This window comes from Rhinolophus hipposideros (genome assembly GCF_964194185.1).
Source record: "Rhinolophus hipposideros genome assembly, chromosome: 20".
In the NCBI taxonomy this organism is placed as follows: domain Eukaryota; kingdom Metazoa; phylum Chordata; class Mammalia; order Chiroptera; family Rhinolophidae; genus Rhinolophus; species Rhinolophus hipposideros.
The window spans coordinates 16,179,857-16,196,733 of NC_138066.1; the positions used below are offsets into that span (position 1 = coordinate 16,179,857).

Sequence of the window (16,877 nt, forward strand, 5' to 3'; positions counted from 1 at the left end):
TGTTAAGTCCTGGAAGAAAAGTAGGGCAGGATTGGGGATGGGGGCGATGGGCAGGTATCAGTGCTCCAGGCAGATCGCTCAGAGGAAGTGACATGGAGCAGAAACACAATGAAAAACGTGGGAGCAACTGGTAGGGGAGGAACTATACCTGTCAGTCGTGAAGGAGCCCCCCTCCCCCGAAAGGTTAACAAGCAGGAAATTGGGGGTTCTTGGCTCCGCTCGGCCAGCTGCCAACCTCTCAACGCCCGGGGCTCCCTCTCTTTCTAGGGCACTTGCCTCCTACGGAGGGAGGGAGGGAGGGAGTGACCAGGGAGGGTGTCCGTCGTCTCCCCTGCGCCCTCCCCGCCCCCTCCCCACTTACCGCCCCTGCAGCCCCCTGCCCCCGGTCACCGCCCAGCCCGGGAGGAACGGCGAGCCGCGGCCCCGGGCAAACGTAAAGTTTGTGCGGCTCAAAGTGACGCAAAAATTCTTAAAGAGCTCTTTGGCGGCGGATATCTAGAGATCAGACCATGTGAGGGGCCGAGAGTACAAATACGGCGGCTCGGGCGCGGCTCCCGCACAGGCAGCGGCCTCCCCGGGGACCTCGAAGGCGCGAGGGTCGCCCCGCCTCGGAGAGCCCCGGACCCGCCGCCCACGGACTCCCCGGCAGGTGGGTCCGCTTTCACTCTTGTTTCTAACCCGCACTTCTTTCCAGAACTTCGTCCCTCCCTGGCTCCTCGGCACCGGCGAGGGCGTGCGTGCGCCTGTGCGGGGGGTTCCCGGGGAGCGCAGTCGGCAGGAGGCAAAGGGGACCGTGGAGAGGACCCGCGTCTGTCGCCTGCGCAGGCTTGTTGTGTCCCGAGGACCGGAGGAAGACCCTGTAAACAGAGGGTCTTCAGCCAAGTGCTGCCCTGCGCTTTGGGAAAAGTTGCTTTAGTCTTTTCACCCCGTAGCTTCTGTGTGCTCTTGACCGACTGCCGTCGCGTGCTGGTGGCTTCATGCAAACGCCCTTCTGCAGGGCGAGTTCTGGTTGACACCAATGCCCAACTACCTAGAGAAATCTCCGAATGACACTTAAGTGGGACGAGTCTCCGTGCGCTCGGGTTGCTCTCGCTGGCAGAGCCGCTGCGCGCCCAGACGTCCCGCAGGCCATGCAGAATGGATGTGAAAACCCAAACTCCAGCCAGCTCTCTGCCACGGGGGAAGTATGTGACCGTCCGTGGCTTGAAAAATGTGCACCGACTTGTTTTTGAAAAAGCTCTCTGGAGCTGAGGTGCGCTAAGGAGCACATTACCTTTCGCACTTGGTCTTTTGAGTAATGAATTTCTCTTTCAGTCGGGGTTCTACAGGATTCGAGAGGGCTAGAATTTCTGAGTCCGATATAACAAAGGCTTGTGTGTATTTTTATGATCAATTTTGTCCAGGGAAAAAAAACACAAAAGACGTCAATGGATTATTTATGAGCCTGCTAGCTCTCATCACAGTAACACGAGATCAAATATTTAATGTGTTTTGCCTTCAGTTACACAGGAAAAATGTCTCTAAGAAAGCAACACTGGGATTTTTGTGTTTTATAAAGTGGAGGGGCAGTATGGGCTGCATTAGCGTCTGAAACGCACAGCTTTCTTTGTCCACTGCTTGCTTTTGTGTGGAGCCGCTGATGCCCAAAGGTTCAAGTTTTCCTACCACAGACTGCGGCGAGGGTGGCTGCTTCCAGCATGGGTGAGGGACAGTTTCTTATGGGGCTGCTGTAAACTGAGCAAGCTCTTTGGAGCATGGGTTTGTCTTTTTCTTTTTCTTTTTTTTTTTTTTTTTTTTGCACTGAGCCTGAATAACGGCAGATTGAGACTGCTTCACAATTAATCAAAAATCCTTTCAACACACTGATAATCCATCTAGGACATTTCGGAGATGTAATACCAGCAGAGATATTCAAACCCACTTTTTTCAGTCTTCTTGCTTAAGAAATACATATACTAGGAGTAGGTGGTGGGTTGAGGGTGGGGATGGAATAACATGGAAATTTTAATGAAATCAGCAAAACCTCAGAAATTCCTCCTTGGGGTATTTTTAGAGTTGCCTGGGCATTTTCCTGAAAGTCAGAGAGGCGTATCAAAGAGTTTCACCAATGGGTGAGATGACAGTGGAATGGGGTGCTTGGCTGGAGGGGGGTATCTCATGGAGCAGGCTTGCAAAAACACCATGGATGACCCCTCCAAAGAAAAACACAGGTGATTCTAGACATTAAGCCAGTAAGTGGCAGTTTCTTCTCCTTCGTACATGTCAAGTGGCGTAATCTGAGAGAACAAAGGCAGGGCTGCCTGAAGAAGTTTAGTTTTAATTTGGCTTAGTGAATCAACAGGATATGGTCATGACTTGACTTTTTTAAGAAAGATGACTGGATGGTCAAAGGGAAAATTATGCAGTCATTTTTCTGTCCATGTAAGAAAGTACCTTGGACCTTAGTTATTCCGGATCATAGATCAGCCCCCCTGGGTCTCATGTCCTTAGCGCTGAGAGGAAAGAGGGGGTCCTGCATAATATGAGTCCAAGTCCCCTCCGACTCATTCTGTGCTGTGACCCAATCTCTTTGCTTTAAGCAAACACGCATTGAAATGATGGGGCAAAATGCTGTGGGGCAGGGACTTTCGACCCAAATGTACCCTCAAATCAGGGTCCCCTGGGGGCCTCCTGGGTTTCACTCTAAGGAGGAGGTTTTGCACATTCTGACACATGCAAGTTAAGTCCTGCACCTCAACCACATCCAACCAGTGGCCCGAGTTCCTGACTCCCCAAATCCCCTTTTTGACATGCCCAGGGTGTGGTGTGGTAGAAATGGCCTCCAGGCAGAACAGATTTGGGCTGTGTGGGTTTTCTTCCCAATCACTGAGCTCTTGCCAATTGACTGCATTCCCCTGAAGTTTGTGCACAGAACAGGCTGGGGTGTGGAGTCAGACGTCTGATAAAGTGCCCGTTTGTCCATACCTGGGCGAGTGATGCTGACTCACTCTGCTCTGATGGGTCCAGGCACTGCCACCCCAACCTTGGACCAAGGGTACTTGGCAGTTTCTGGGTTTAACTGGGCAAAACAGCACGTGAAGGAAAAAACAAACAAACACTCATCCTTCTAGGAGAGACCCAGATAGAAAACAGAGGAACCTATCCTTGAAAAGAAACCTGGCATAAATGATTTTCCCTGGGCAGAGAGGTGAACTGCTTTTCTAGGGTGGCCACAGACCCACCATTGGTGACACAGACCCCTTATATCCAGGCAGAGTTCATGGTACTGAGTTGGGGCCACATTCAGAAATAGTCTCTGAGTAACATCTCTATGAAGGGGCATTCCCCTCTAGCCTGACCTTTGTCGGCTCTTGGGGACTAGGAAGATGAATGCTCATTTATGGAAGGTCAACAACACATTTTTAAACCAATTGTGTGTTTTCCCAGCCCTGTGTCTAATGGGGTGGCAGAACGAGTAGAGATAAGTGTGACTGCCTTATTTTCTTCTTTCCTTTGGCTCTGACAGTAGCTCCTTCACTGCCACTCCAATCCTGGACCAAAGCTTTTTAAACCATAGGCTTTCTAAAAGCCAGGACCAAATAACCCTCCATTAACCCAGAAACCCCTGGACTGCAGCGTGAGAGATGAACCCCAGTGACATAGAGACATAGAGGTGATGTCCTAGGGCCAGCTCGGTGGCCAGGGTCCCCAGGCACTGACAGATGGCATGGGGCAGGTCTCCTGGGATGCTGGAGGTCCAGTTTTGTGTCATTATTTGAGGTGAGAATTAGGCCAAGTGGCAGATCTGAGAGCCAGCTGCACTCCGGGAATCAGAGTTGGGGGCTGGGTGGTAGGCTCGGTGGGAGGCAGCAAGTCGGTGGGCCTTCATTTTCTTGTGTTTTTGATGTGGTCTTCCTGGGCATAGTCAAAGAAAAAGAACATTCTCTTTCCCTTGTTACAGACCTGCTGAATGAAAATAGCACGGACTGAATCTTTTCCTCTAACTAAGGGGCTCCCTAGCATTCGGGAGGGGCAGAGCTGGGAGGGCCTTGTCTGGGAGCCAGTCTTCCCTGGCTTGCTCCCGCTTGCAGCCCTTGAGGACACAGCCAGGCCTGGAACCTGAGTCTCCTGCACTCTGTTCTTTTCTCTCCCCTGGGTGTGTTGTTTTTAAACGCTAATCTAGTTAGCTGGCTCTTTCCCTTGTCTCCGAGGAAAAGAGCTGGGGCAGGGAGGAAAGGGGAGGGAAGGGACTGTGGGGAGAGAGGAGATATGCTATTCTGGGTGCACCACGGGCAGCACAGAGGTTTGACTGACTGGAGCTTTCCCAGCTCCTCTGAGGGCTAGAAGTATTTCCTCCCCTCCCCCCAATTTTTTATTTTGAAAAATTTCAACTGAAATGTCGGAGAAATGATCCAATGAACCCTCAGCCAGATTCACCAGTTGTGAACATTTTGCCACGTTTGTGAATGTTCTCTCTCTCTAATTAGGCACTAATGTTTATATATGTAACATATACGTAATTGGATGCATTGTATATATGACATCAATTAATGTAATAATTGTTGTGTTGAAGCTTTGAGAATTGGCAGACATCCAAATAGCTCCTCCTAAATACTTCAGCCTGGGTCTCCTAAGAACAGCGACATTCATTCTCCGACATGACAGAACCCCATTATTAATCACACCTGGAAAACTTAACATTGATCAAATATTATTAGCGAATGTACAGTCCATATTCAAATGTTCCCCACTCTCTCATGATGTCTCTTTCGTTAGTTTCGAGGGTTACTTTTTGAGACTGGAAACTCCCAGGGATTGGAAATGCCTCTCACCCTTATTTCAGTGCATGTGAGAACCAGATCAGCGCTGTGTCATGATGAATTGATTTTTCATGAAGGTCCCCAAACAGCATAGGTGACTCCTTGTAAAGAACCTTTCAGAACTTCTTGACCTAAGAGTATAGGCATCTTCAGTTCAAGCAACACCCAAGTCACAAACATTCTATGGCTGAAGCATTGGCTGCATGCGGCCTCCATGCCCTCCAGCCACTCGGTTGCCCAATCCCATCACTCCCTCCCTCTTCGTTCTCCCCCATTTGTTCTCCCCCACACCCCAGAGAAATGGGCGCAGTCCTCCCTCTCTTATTTTCACCGCTCACATTTTATTTAACTCCATCTCAAATGACTTTCTCCTCCCCTTCTCTGTCCCCCCTGGCTGAGCTGCCACAAGTAACTCCACCCTCCTTTCATAACACACTTGCCCTGGGGCTGGTTTTCTTCTCTCTCCTGCCTCCTCTCCCTGTCTCCGCTCCCTTTGTGGGTCTAATTGTGTCTGTTTCACAATAAAATCATCTTAGTAATGTACCTATTACTAAGGAAAAGAAAATCTGTGTTCGGAAATGCCCCCACATTTTTTTGTCTCGATTTCTATTTATTGCATAAATTGCCTTATTACAACAATAAAGGAAGATGTGATGATCCTCATCCTGCTTAATCTCATACATCACCTGTTTGAGTTTCCCAAGTCTCTTTCCTGGCCTTGACCATGTTGAAACATGACAGCAACTGAGTGAAAGCAGTTTTGTTTTCTGCAGAAAAGCAAGTAGTGAAGTGTAATAAGGAATTCGTGTCATCAGTTTCTAAAGCTCTTTAAAGGTGCCTAAAGGACACGTCCATAGAATCTATACAAGCGTCTCACTACTTCCTTGTCCTTCTGTCCTTCAATTTAGTTTTCCTCAAGAGCCAGAAAGAATGTGAAAATAAATCAATAACCTCTAATCAGTTTCATTGTCACTCCCACCCCCACCCACTTTTGTAGGGCCTAGCAATGCATTTGACATGTTTTCGTATGTTTATAGTTCAATTAGGATTTTGTAAGCCGGCTTAGGAGGATAACGAGCGTTCACAACATTTATTTCTGTGGGTAGAAAATATATTCCAAGTTCCAAACAAGCGACTCACAAATGAACATTTGGAACACAGACCGTTGATGGGTGTGCCCGCAGGCACTTGTTTCAAAGTCTAAAAAGCACAACTCATGCTTTTCTTTCGTCCAAGACATGTCAGTCTTTCCCAGTCCATAGTCCATTAAAAGTGTTGTTGGTAACAGCCTGCCCTCTGTCCCCAGGATGCACAGCAGATCTTCCCAGTGGATGAGAACAAGAGGGGCAGGGATCCTGGGAGTGGGACTCTGGGGAAAAGAGGAGTGTTTCACCTGAGGCTCAAGCCTGCCAGCAAGGCCACTGTGGTTCCCAGGGCTCTGTGCCCAGAAACCTGAAACAGACCCTCCGGGCTGGGAGCTGTGCAGTGATGTACTGAGCACGGAGATGTATAAGCCATGGCTGCTGCTTCCAGGGGAATGCAAAGCCAGTACATGTGAACAGATAACAAATGATACGTGATAATCAATGACTGATGGAGTGGGGAGAGATCATCGTGGCCTCGGGTGGTGAGAGGAAGCTTCCTGCAGAGGGGAGGATAGAAACGTAAGCCAGGCCAGGCCTCAGAGGCTGCAGGGTCATTAGAGGGAGCAAAGGTGCGGGTGGGGAGGCACTGGAGTTCTTTTTAAAATTCAGCACCCACATAGATCTCTTGACTTAGAATCTCTGGGGGAGCAGCCCGGGCTCTGCTGTGTATGAGCTTCCCAGTGATTCTAAGCCACTGATTGAGAGGCGCAAGCTAACTAGTAAGGGCGTGTGGAAGGAGACGGCAGCCCGGGCTCCTGGCTCCAGCTGCCCACTCGTTGTGCACTGGGCTGTGAGTCACTTAGCCCTGCGGGCCTCAGTTTCCCTGACTGGGGTGTGAAGTAAAAGAGCAGAATGGGTGGCATATGTGTGGTGGCACAGGGGCCATCAACTCCCCATCATTTACTGATGCTTTCCATGTGCCCAACACTGAGTTCCGTATGTGTCGTACTTTTATTTAATCCCTACAACAGCCTATTAGGAAATAGGGAACTTTAATGGTCTGTTTTATACATGAGGAAATGAAAGCTCAGAGAGGTTAAGCAACTTGCCCAAAGTCACATAGCCAGGAAGTGGTAGACCTGGGATTCCAGTGCAGATCTGTGAGCCAGAAAGCCGTGGGTTGGAGACACGCAGGGACTATTCAGTGATGCCTCAGGAAGGTGGATAGTCAAGGGCTTGGCTGTTCATACCCACTAGAGGAGGACTATTCATGCCCATCTAGGCCAAATCTATTTCTTTTTATGAAAGTCAAAATGAATAATCCATTGTACTTTTGGCCAGTTTGGGCAGTGACCTCAACCCCACCCCAAATGGCTAACCCTCTAGATTTTACACTGTGTGTGGAGAGAAGCTGGAGAGAAGCTGGAAGCTACCTTCTCTTAGGCACAGAACGTTCTGGACGGAGACCCTTTTCCTTTCTCCTGGTAACTGGCCCACGTGGCCCTAAAGATTTCAGCCTGTTTAATTCCTCTCCAAAAAAATTGAACTGACTGTCTTCGTATAAAGAATTCTTTGGATAAGGAGATGGCTGTGAGAGCGGAGTTCACTTCTACCTCTTAAGTCCGAAACACAAGCAGATTTTCTCTACTCTCTCCCCTCCGAGCATGACGTCTCTTTATTTTGTCTGAAAGGCGAGGCAAGAGTCCCTGTGGTTTACACTCGCACCTCAGAGAACTCAACAGTCTCTTCAACAGAGGCGAATACAAATCTGCTTTTGACACTGTGGAGCTTGTGAGCCAGAATCAACTTAAGCCTCGGACCCTGTGACAGCAGCTGTGCAATAGCAACAAAAGGAAGACTTTTGAAGCCTGAGGGCAATTTGGAGCTAGATATGTGAGGTATCCCAGGAGCTGTCTCAGTTGCGTGGCTCCACCCACGGCATGTCTCCGCTCAGCCTGGGACAACAGCATGCATTCAAGTTGCAAAGGAAGGCTTCCGGGGCTTTTTTTGGTCACGGAGAAACTCAGAGCCTGCCCGGAGATCATGCTGCACCAATTCTGCAGAGACCTCAGCTTACAACAGAGATGCCGCAGCACCAGCCACTCCCTCCTTAAGCATCTTCTTGTTTTTCCCACCCAGAACGCCATGAAGTCTTGCCTTGTTTCCAAGAACCTAGCACATAGTAGGCAAACAGCATTTCACGGCTGAATGAGGCTTGATCCGTGGCAGAGAGTCAGTCTGGTGTTTACCGCGTTAGTTGGAACCAGAGCTCTGTAATTCCTATCATCCTTGGTAGGTGTCTCAAGACATTTAGACTCCCTCTGAATAGAGAACGCAAATTGCCACTTGGCTATATGACCTGTACTTATCTTATCTCAGTGGTAAACCCATAATTTGTGCTGGTTTCTGTTTTGGTTTGGTTTTGAAATGGGAATTGAGCATCCTGAGCAATGAACTCACTGTGATGTCCACACGCGAACTCAAAAGTACAACATTTCTCTGTTGTTTCTGCTTAGAATTTGTTGTCAAACAGACGCGTAGGATCATGGGCATTTCCAAAGGGCTGGGTGGTTTCATGACTAATCACTGTACCTGTAATGATGTGCTTATTCAGATATGGTTCCCCTGGCTACAGAGACAGGGTTTGTGGAAACAGGGGTGGAGATGTGATCAGGAAAAGTTTAAATAGAAACAATCTTTTTTACTAAGGGGGAGGTGGGGTGAATGAGTCCACTCCCCAGGCTCAGGGAAGCAGGAGTGTGAACAGGAAGTGGCCTATCAGCCTGTCAACTGCACCACTCCACTGCGCTGCCCCTCTTGTATGGCAATGACGTGGTGAATGAATGACAGGTCACACTGGCATCCTTCTGAGGAGCTAGCTGGTTACATGCACCACCCACGGCCTATCCCTGCCCCGCCTGGGACAACGGCACACATTCAAGGTGCAAAGAAAGGCTTTTTCTGGTCCCGGAGATTCTCAGAGGCTACCTGGAGGAGGTCAGAGCTCTAATACTGACCTCATTTGCAATCTCTCGACTCCGCAAAATAAAAATATCTTTTACAAAAGAAAGCTTTCAAGAGAGCATTCTTGGAAACCAATCTTCTTAACAACTCTTACTTCTATATTCCTGGGCCAGCTTGCTGTCAATCATTGTTATCTGCTGGTCTCAGGAGACAAAGCTGGTCAGTGTTCTGTAGAATCAGGAAAGTGGGAAAGAGTCAGGATCCACATGGCAGCATCCTGCAGGCAGAAAGGGGCCCAGGCCAGGTCCTCCGCTCTTGGCTGACCCGAGTAGTAACTGGAGGGGTTTTCTTTTTATTGGGAGAGACCGAGGAGTGAGTTGAAGAAAAGGAGATGTGCGTCTCTACCAGGCTGGTGGCTTCAAGTGGCTGTAACTTATTTGTTTGCACACCTATGATCAGGGGTGGGAGCACAGTAGGAGAACCCCAGAAAGCAGAGCTGGATGGAGAGAGACCAACCTCTAGGGAGGGGCCATGAGTTGACCAAGGGATGCTCTTCCCAAGTTTTCTGATGACTTGGGCCATTTCAGCCTGCTGACAAAAAATTTTCCTTTTTAAAAAAGTGCTGGAGATATTTCAGGAAACAAGACCTTTGTAATGCTCAGAACAAAAGGAGAGGACAGTGTATTACTATTATTCTAGGAACTACTCATGACAGTTGCCAAGAAATCAAGGTCAGATGCCTTGGGGGCTGAGCCCGAGGACCCTGATGAACACACATTGCCCCCCAAAAGTTCACCAACACATTTTCCAACTTGCCTGCAGAGTGCCCTAAGGGAGAAAGTAAATGACATGTATAATCACTCAAGTCCGGCTTGAAGGTGACGAGTCACTCGTATAGCTAAATGCTTATTCCCCTACCAGTGTATCCTTGGAGATGGATGACGTTTTTTTTCCACAGACCGTAGTAAACATGCCAGAGAAAGGTTGAGCGATGCATTTGTTCTTTGAGCTTTCATTACATTTAAATGAGAGGAAAGTTGCAGTCTTAAGGATAGGAAGAATTTCCTTCAGAAAATTTTGGGTGAAATTTTGAAGGCAGAGAAAGGAAGATTATGGGAGTGAAGCGTCACTGGCAGGAAGGCTCTGTCAGTTGGGTGCCATCTGGCTGCACGTAGTAAAGCTCTTTATCTCTGCCATCTGGTCTTCTAGCTCTTCAGTGTTTAATGTGGAAAGCGTGTCATTGCTGTAGGCCGGAGGGAAGTGCAGAAGCCTTCTTCAAACAACACAGCCAGAGAGCGCCAAGTTCAGGTTTAATTTAGCTGTGTATTTAAATATATTGACATCTTACCTCTAAATAAAAATTAAAAAATTTAAAAAGAACTTAAAAAAAGTTCCCTGGCCTCATAAATGGTTACTCATGGTGGATGAGAGGATGTGTGGTTATTTGAAAAGTTCATCAAGTCTAGTTGAGGTCACAGGAAACGGGGAGCAGGTAGAGGCTGGGCAGCAGCTTAAAGATGAGCAGAACGGGGTTTTATCTAGATCACTCTGCCAAAAATTCATATTCGTTTATGAGTGGTGTCTGCATCCTTGAGCCCAGGATAGGATCAGGGTGGGCACCAAATAGCTAGATAAAGTAGAACCCAGTACACACCCTAACACACACACACACACACACACACACACACACACACACACACACACACACACACACTAGCTCCATAGAGCTGGTTTCTCTCTTGTTGCTGTAATATTTTTGGCAACTGTCATTCCCTTTAACATTTTTAATTTCTCCTCTACAGAAAAGAAAACCCAATGAACATAAATCTCCAACTACTTGGGTCGCTTGGTGTTCCTGTGTAATCCTCCCCAATATTTATGTATGTAGTCACCAGTGTGAAGCTACTACTTTGTGTTCTAATTTTTCACTAATTATGTTTTTATTTTCCCATTTCCCTGTGTGGATAGTTGAGTTATAGTCACTGAAAGCCCCAAATACATAGGACTCATAAGCTGCCATTGTTATTAGCCACCAATTCCTAGCTGTTCTCCGACTGTTGGATTGGCAAGGTTAGGATCAGCTCTTTACAGTGGTGGAGAGTGGTTGCCGTCATCCTGGATGCCTTTTCCTAGAAAGGTATGAGCGAAGCAGAAACATGGTTTCAACTCCCTGACTATTTCAGGAGTTTGAAACGTTCAGGCCCAGAAGAAATGAAGTTAGCTAAAAGGTTTAGGTTGATTACCACTTTATAACAGGCCATGGGTTTAAAGTCCAAAAGGGCTCGGATTTCTACCCCATGTTTGACGTGTCTCAGACCTCAATCCAGAGGAGAGTGAGCTGAGCTGACATCCTTGCACTCCAGCCCACAGCCTCGATGTGAAGAAGGCTACACAGCCCTGGGCCAGCTCTCCCCACTGCAGCGCTTGGGGACAGAGACACCAGCCATGCGGCATCCGTAACTTCTGTGCTCTTCTCCCTGGCTCTTCCGGTGTGGATGAGAGGTGATTCCACCTGCCACTGTAGCAGAATAATAAGTGGATTAGCCACAGGAGTTGCTGTGGAGTGGCAAGAAGAATGAATGGTGAGCAGCAAGCATTGTAAGGCCCAGTCGGAAGTGCAGAGGTGTAATGGGAACACAGAAAGGAGAAGCACAGGTGGACTGGACACAGCCAGAAGCAGCTAAAGCTGCCCAAAGGCTTCTAAGAGCTGGGCTGCAGGGAGAGCGAAAAGTCCGCAGCGAAGGAGCTAAGGGTGCCTCACAAAAGGTGGCCTTTTCACGTCTATCCCCTGCTGTTTCTCTTTTTAAGTCCTATCTACAGCGTGCAGAAAATATACTGTGAGTGTTCTGCTTACAAGATGGAGAGTTGTGTCCTTATCTACTTGCAGGCTGAAACTGCCTCTTTATGTGTTATTCTTTTCCCAGCACAGCGTGCAGGACACAGTAAGGGCTCTGAGAAGCTTGGCTGAGGCGAGCCCTCTTCTTCATTCTTCTGAGTCACTGGTAAACTCCAGTGTGATTCTTGAAGAGCCTGTGCCAAAGTTTGGTGACTTGCTGTCTATTTGTTGCTGTTCTTTTGTTGTTTTTCCTCTTTGAATGACTTGATTGTGGTTTGATACCTTATATCGGTTGAAAAATGTAGTTGATTTTATTGACTCTCATATGGCAAATAGTGTGTCTCCCATTTAACAGATGCACTTGTAATCCCATTAGCTAGTGTAGTTGAAGATGTAGGATGAGGTAATACCCAAGACAAGTAAAATGCCTAATTTCCATTCTCATTTCTCTGTGTGCTTTCTCCAACAGAGCTCTCAATCCCATTGATATAAAGCTCCGAGGACACCCACTGATCGCGCACTAAGAATTCAGTTCAGGTCTTCGGCAGATGGGTGTCAGTAGCATCTACTAGCCAACAGGATGGATACCACACCTTTAAATTCCCAGAAGGAGCTGTCGGTGTGTAAGGATGGAGAAGATTGTCAGGAAAATGGAATTCTACAGAAGGGTATCCCCACTCCTGAGGACAAATTGGAGTCCGGCCAAATCTCCAGTGGGTACTTGGTGGCACCAAGCCCCCGTGCAGGAGATGACACTCAGTGCTCTGACCCAGCTGCCACCGCGGTCCTAGAGGCTGAGGTTCATGAGGGGGAACGGGAGACCTGGGGCAAGAAGGTGGATTTCCTCCTGTCGGTCATTGGCTACGCCGTGGACCTGGGCAACGTCTGGCGCTTTCCCTACATATGTTACCAGAATGGAGGGGGTCAGTATCATGGGCCCAGGGGTGGCCTGTAGAGCCTCTTGGGAGGCCAGAGGATAAATCATATCTTTTCTGCCTTGTTGAAGTGATAGAATTCTGGGGACATGATGGCTTAGACGTTGAAACTTATCTAAAAGGTAAATCTCCAATAAGCCACCACTTTTAAGTCAGCATGTCAGAGGCCCCCAGGGTTACGACGTCGGGTGAAATCTCCCAAACCTGACCTTAGCATATGTTCAGCATCATTAGTGGTCCATTTATTGGAGAGCCGCCTTCTCATCCCTGTGTTTTCCGAGCTTCACTCTCCAACCAGCGAGGGATAACCAGCAGCGTTTTGTTGGGGTCTTCACTCCTGCTGGCAGGTTCTGCTCAGATGAGTCCAGAGAGGGTAGTTCTGTGTGAGGACAAATTGGAAAGTGTCTCCAGGGTTCCAGATCCCCTGGGGCCTTTGGACCTGTGTGAAGTCAGAGAAGGGTGTCAGCTCAGGTCCAGGCGCTGAAGGGACAATCTGGGCATGACCCAGAGTGAACCCAGCCCCGGTATGACACTCATGCCAACCCCAAACTCTGAGTGGATGGACCTTATATCTCCTACAAGAATATTTGAATTTTGAGGCCAGAGACTGTTTCTTGTTCTCTTTCTGCCCCCACTGCCTCCAGGGCAGTTAACTAGTAAGATTATGAAAAGTAGTAGCGGACTGTAGGCATGGATATGGGAGGCCCAGAGAGTAGAGTAGGAGAGAAGGGTGCGTAGGGGTGGGGCCTCTGTGCTGACATGGGACTTGCTATCAGAATAGGAAAAGGATGAGAGATGGGAGTCAAATCAGTCAATATTTATTCCGACAGGAGCTCTGGCAACAGATTTGGGAGGGTAGCTAAATGAGGTTTAGGGGATAATTCATTGGTGTTCCCCCTCATTTCCTCCGCGGCCTGACACAGAGTTGCCTGGATTTACTGCTTTTAAGGGCCATGGTCCATGCAGCTGCAAAGGCAGTTTGGTTCTTGGGTGGGGGTGGGGTGCTGGAAGTGCAGCGCTCCCTGCTTGGGAGGAGCTGAGGTTAGAATAGCCTTATCTCCAGCTCGGAGATCTCACCTTTAGCCTGAGCCTTACATAAGGGGCTGGGTCACAGGTGTCATTTCCCCTACACTCATTTCCTACTGTAAAGTCGAATAAGCAAACCCTTTGGACACATGCCACCGTGAGAACACAACATGGTTCTTGTTCTCAATCCAGATTTCCCCCGTGTGATTCTAAGTTAGGCGGGACCTTTCTGAGCTGCACTGACTTCAGGTTTCTAGGTGCAGAGCACTTTGTGGGAGGGAAGGTTCTTAGGGAAAATCACAGCTGACCCATCGTTTGGGCTATAACTCAGGCTGCAGGGTAGCAATCCCCAACTTGTCATTTCCAAATTCTCCCTTAGCCATGAGAACCAGGCAACACCAGCATCGCCAGACATGCAAGAGCTCCACCCTTTCTGTCTGTGACTAACTCCCCTTTTCTGCCACCCCTGCAAAGGTGGCTCAGGAGGGAGCCATGTGTATTATCCTGGCTCAGTGGAATTATGGAAAGTAGCCAAACATCAATAATCAAGTGTTTGGAGCCAGGGATAACACACATGGACAAAAATACTAATTCAGAGATTCATAGATTATTGCAGCCATTGTACAGGTTGTCACAGGAGACCTGTTCCAAGGGTTCCAAATGCTGGTCCATGTCCTGGCTGCATTAATATCACCTGGGAGAGCTTTAAAAATTTCGTGTTCTACCCATTCCTGGAGCTTCTGCTTCAGGAGATCAGAAGTCCAGCAGTGATTATGATGCATGGCTGAGTTTGGGAATCTCAGCTGTCCTCAATCCTGTCATTTTACAGGGGAAGAAATACGCAGAGGGGAGAAGTGGTCCAGGGTCCTCCAGGCAGTGAGAAATGCAATTGGGCCCAGAGCCTGTTCTGTTGACTCCCAAACTCAGCTTTCTTTCCAGGTCCTCTCTGCCTCCTCCAAAACCTCACTTGTGCTGTGGAGCTGTGTCTACGACTGCTTCTGACAAAATACCAAGTCCAGGGAAAGACAGTGTGAGGTGACTCAGCCCAGGGGAGTGCGTGACACTTGAGCATGTGGTGCTCTGTGATTCTCGGTGTGATCCCTGGCGTCCAGATCAGTTGGGCCGTCCTGGGACGGATGTGGGCAGGGAGTGAAATTGTCTTTCATCTGCCTCAGGGGCGTTCCTCCTCCCCTACACCATCATGGCCATCTTTGGGGGGATCCCACTCTTCTACATGGAGCTCGTGCTGGGCCAGTACCACCGAAATGGATGCATTTCAATATGGAGGAAAATCTGCCCGATTTTCAAAGGTAACTGAAAGGCTTGGGTGGGTAGGTAGGTTTTCCACGGGAGTGGTGATTTCCATGGTGGATGGCAGCTGGGGACCTTCTTCTGCAATTAGTTAATCCTGGGAGATAACTTGAGTACAGTAATTAAGTTTGGGACTGCTCAAGTGGTATGAGATGGTTGAAAAGAAATAATAAATGACAATGAAAAATAAACCAAATAGAAAACCAAATGCATTAACAGCACACACACACATGTTCTACAACATGTAACCTTGCAAATGCACAGAAGGCGTTTACCACCTTGTCACTTTTCCGCCATCTCCCAGAGTCTTCCAGGAATGAAATGAATGGCAGCCCCCCACGGTTCCCCCTCCCCCGGCTGTAGTGCCCACCAGTACCGTTTCTATCTTTCACCATCTGCAGCCTTTTCCACCTGGCCTCCCTCCCCCTCTCTCTCAGGGATCGGGTACGCTATCTGCATTATTGCCTTTTATATCGCCTCCTACTACAACACCATCATGGCCTGGGCACTCTACTACCTCATCTCCTCCTTCACGGACCAGCTGCCCTGGACCAGCTGCAAGAACTCCTGGAACACTGGCAACTGCACCAACTACTTGTCTGAGGAAAACATCACATGGACACCCCACTCCACGTCCCCTGCGGAGGAGTTTTACACGTAAGTGCCTGTAAGTGAGGGGGAGGTTTATTGGGGGCAGGCAGGCCTGGCGTTTGGCTTCTCAAGAGGGAGGTGGGGGAAGGGGCTCTCACCTCTTTCCTGCTGGATTTCTGAGACTTGAAGCTGTCAGGGGGAGGGGAGTAAAGAGGAGAGAGGGAAAGGCAGGGCCAGCCCCAGGCTGGATTGGGAGCTGGGAGACTCCACCTTGAGTGTTCTGCAACCTAGCCCTCTGTGCCATCCCCTCCTTTCTGGTGCCATGTCAGACAGCCCCCACAAGTCCAGGGCGATCTCTACCTTCACAATCCGCAATGACTCCACTGCTTCAACAGCGTCCTTCTTTCTGGGCCCTCCAATCAGCCTCTCAGTGTCATGGAAGCAAAGCCTCCATCAGTAGTTTGAAACTATTCACACAGTTCCTGGTTTCATGCGTTCACTTCATAAGTGAGATCTACCCTTTGGAAGACAATCCCTGGAATCCCTGGAGTACATAGTTCTTTTCTTTTAAATTATTATTTTTATTGGGGTACAGTGTGTTTCTCCAGGGCCCATCAGCTCCAAGTCGTTGTCCTTCAATCTAGTTGTGGAGGGCACAGCTCAGCTCCAAGTCTAGTTGCCGTTTTCAATCTTAGTTGCAGGGGGCACAGCCCACCATCCCATGAGGGAATTGAACCGGCAACCTTGTTGTTGAGAGCTCGCGCTCTAACCAACTGAGCCATCTGGCCGCCCCTGTAGTATTCTTTAATGCTGGAATTTCAGGCAATGGCAGCCCAAAGAGAGAGTTATTTGGGGATGGGGAAGGGGTCCACTATGCACACATACAAGTCTTCATGGACCCAAAAGCCAGTCACGTAGGCCATGTTTCCTGGTTGGTGAGGTCCCAGGCAGGAAAGGAGAGAGCTGGAAGTCTTCCAGGCTCTGGGGGCTGAATTTGCTGTTCTCTCCTTCAGGATGGGCACAGCCAATCCCAGCTCTCCCGGAGGCGTAGTGACCGCTTGGCCCTCGCAGCACGGCATCCATTTCTTCTCCCGGCACTCTCCTTGAGGCATCACCGACGCTATGCTCAGGTCACTGTTCAGACCATCTCACGGGCCCTTCTTTCTCTCCGACTCCAGGCGCCACGTCCTACAGATCCATCGGTCAAAGGGACTCCAGGACCTGGGGGGCATCAGCTGGCAGCTTGTCCTCTGCATCATGCTGATCTTCACTGTGATCTACTTTAGCATCTGGAAAGGTGTCAAAACATCTGGCAAGGTGAGGAGGAGGA

At 48.9% G+C, this 16,877-nt stretch overlaps 1 protein-coding gene across 1 annotated transcript in view; it reads left to right on the top strand.

The window, feature by feature from the left end:
• Positions 1–16,877, top strand: part of SLC6A4 (solute carrier family 6 member 4) — a 59,768-nt gene that overhangs the window by 25,660 nt on the left and 17,231 nt on the right. The window contains exons 2-5 of the mRNA XM_081027831.1: positions 12,154–12,607; positions 14,821–14,955; positions 15,394–15,613; positions 16,726–16,864. Of these exons, the coding sequence (XP_080883957.1) occupies positions 12,265–12,607; positions 14,821–14,955; positions 15,394–15,613; positions 16,726–16,864 (837 nt within the window). The 5' untranslated portion in view covers positions 12,154–12,264. The remainder of the gene's footprint in view (positions 1–12,153; positions 12,608–14,820; positions 14,956–15,393; positions 15,614–16,725; positions 16,865–16,877) is intronic.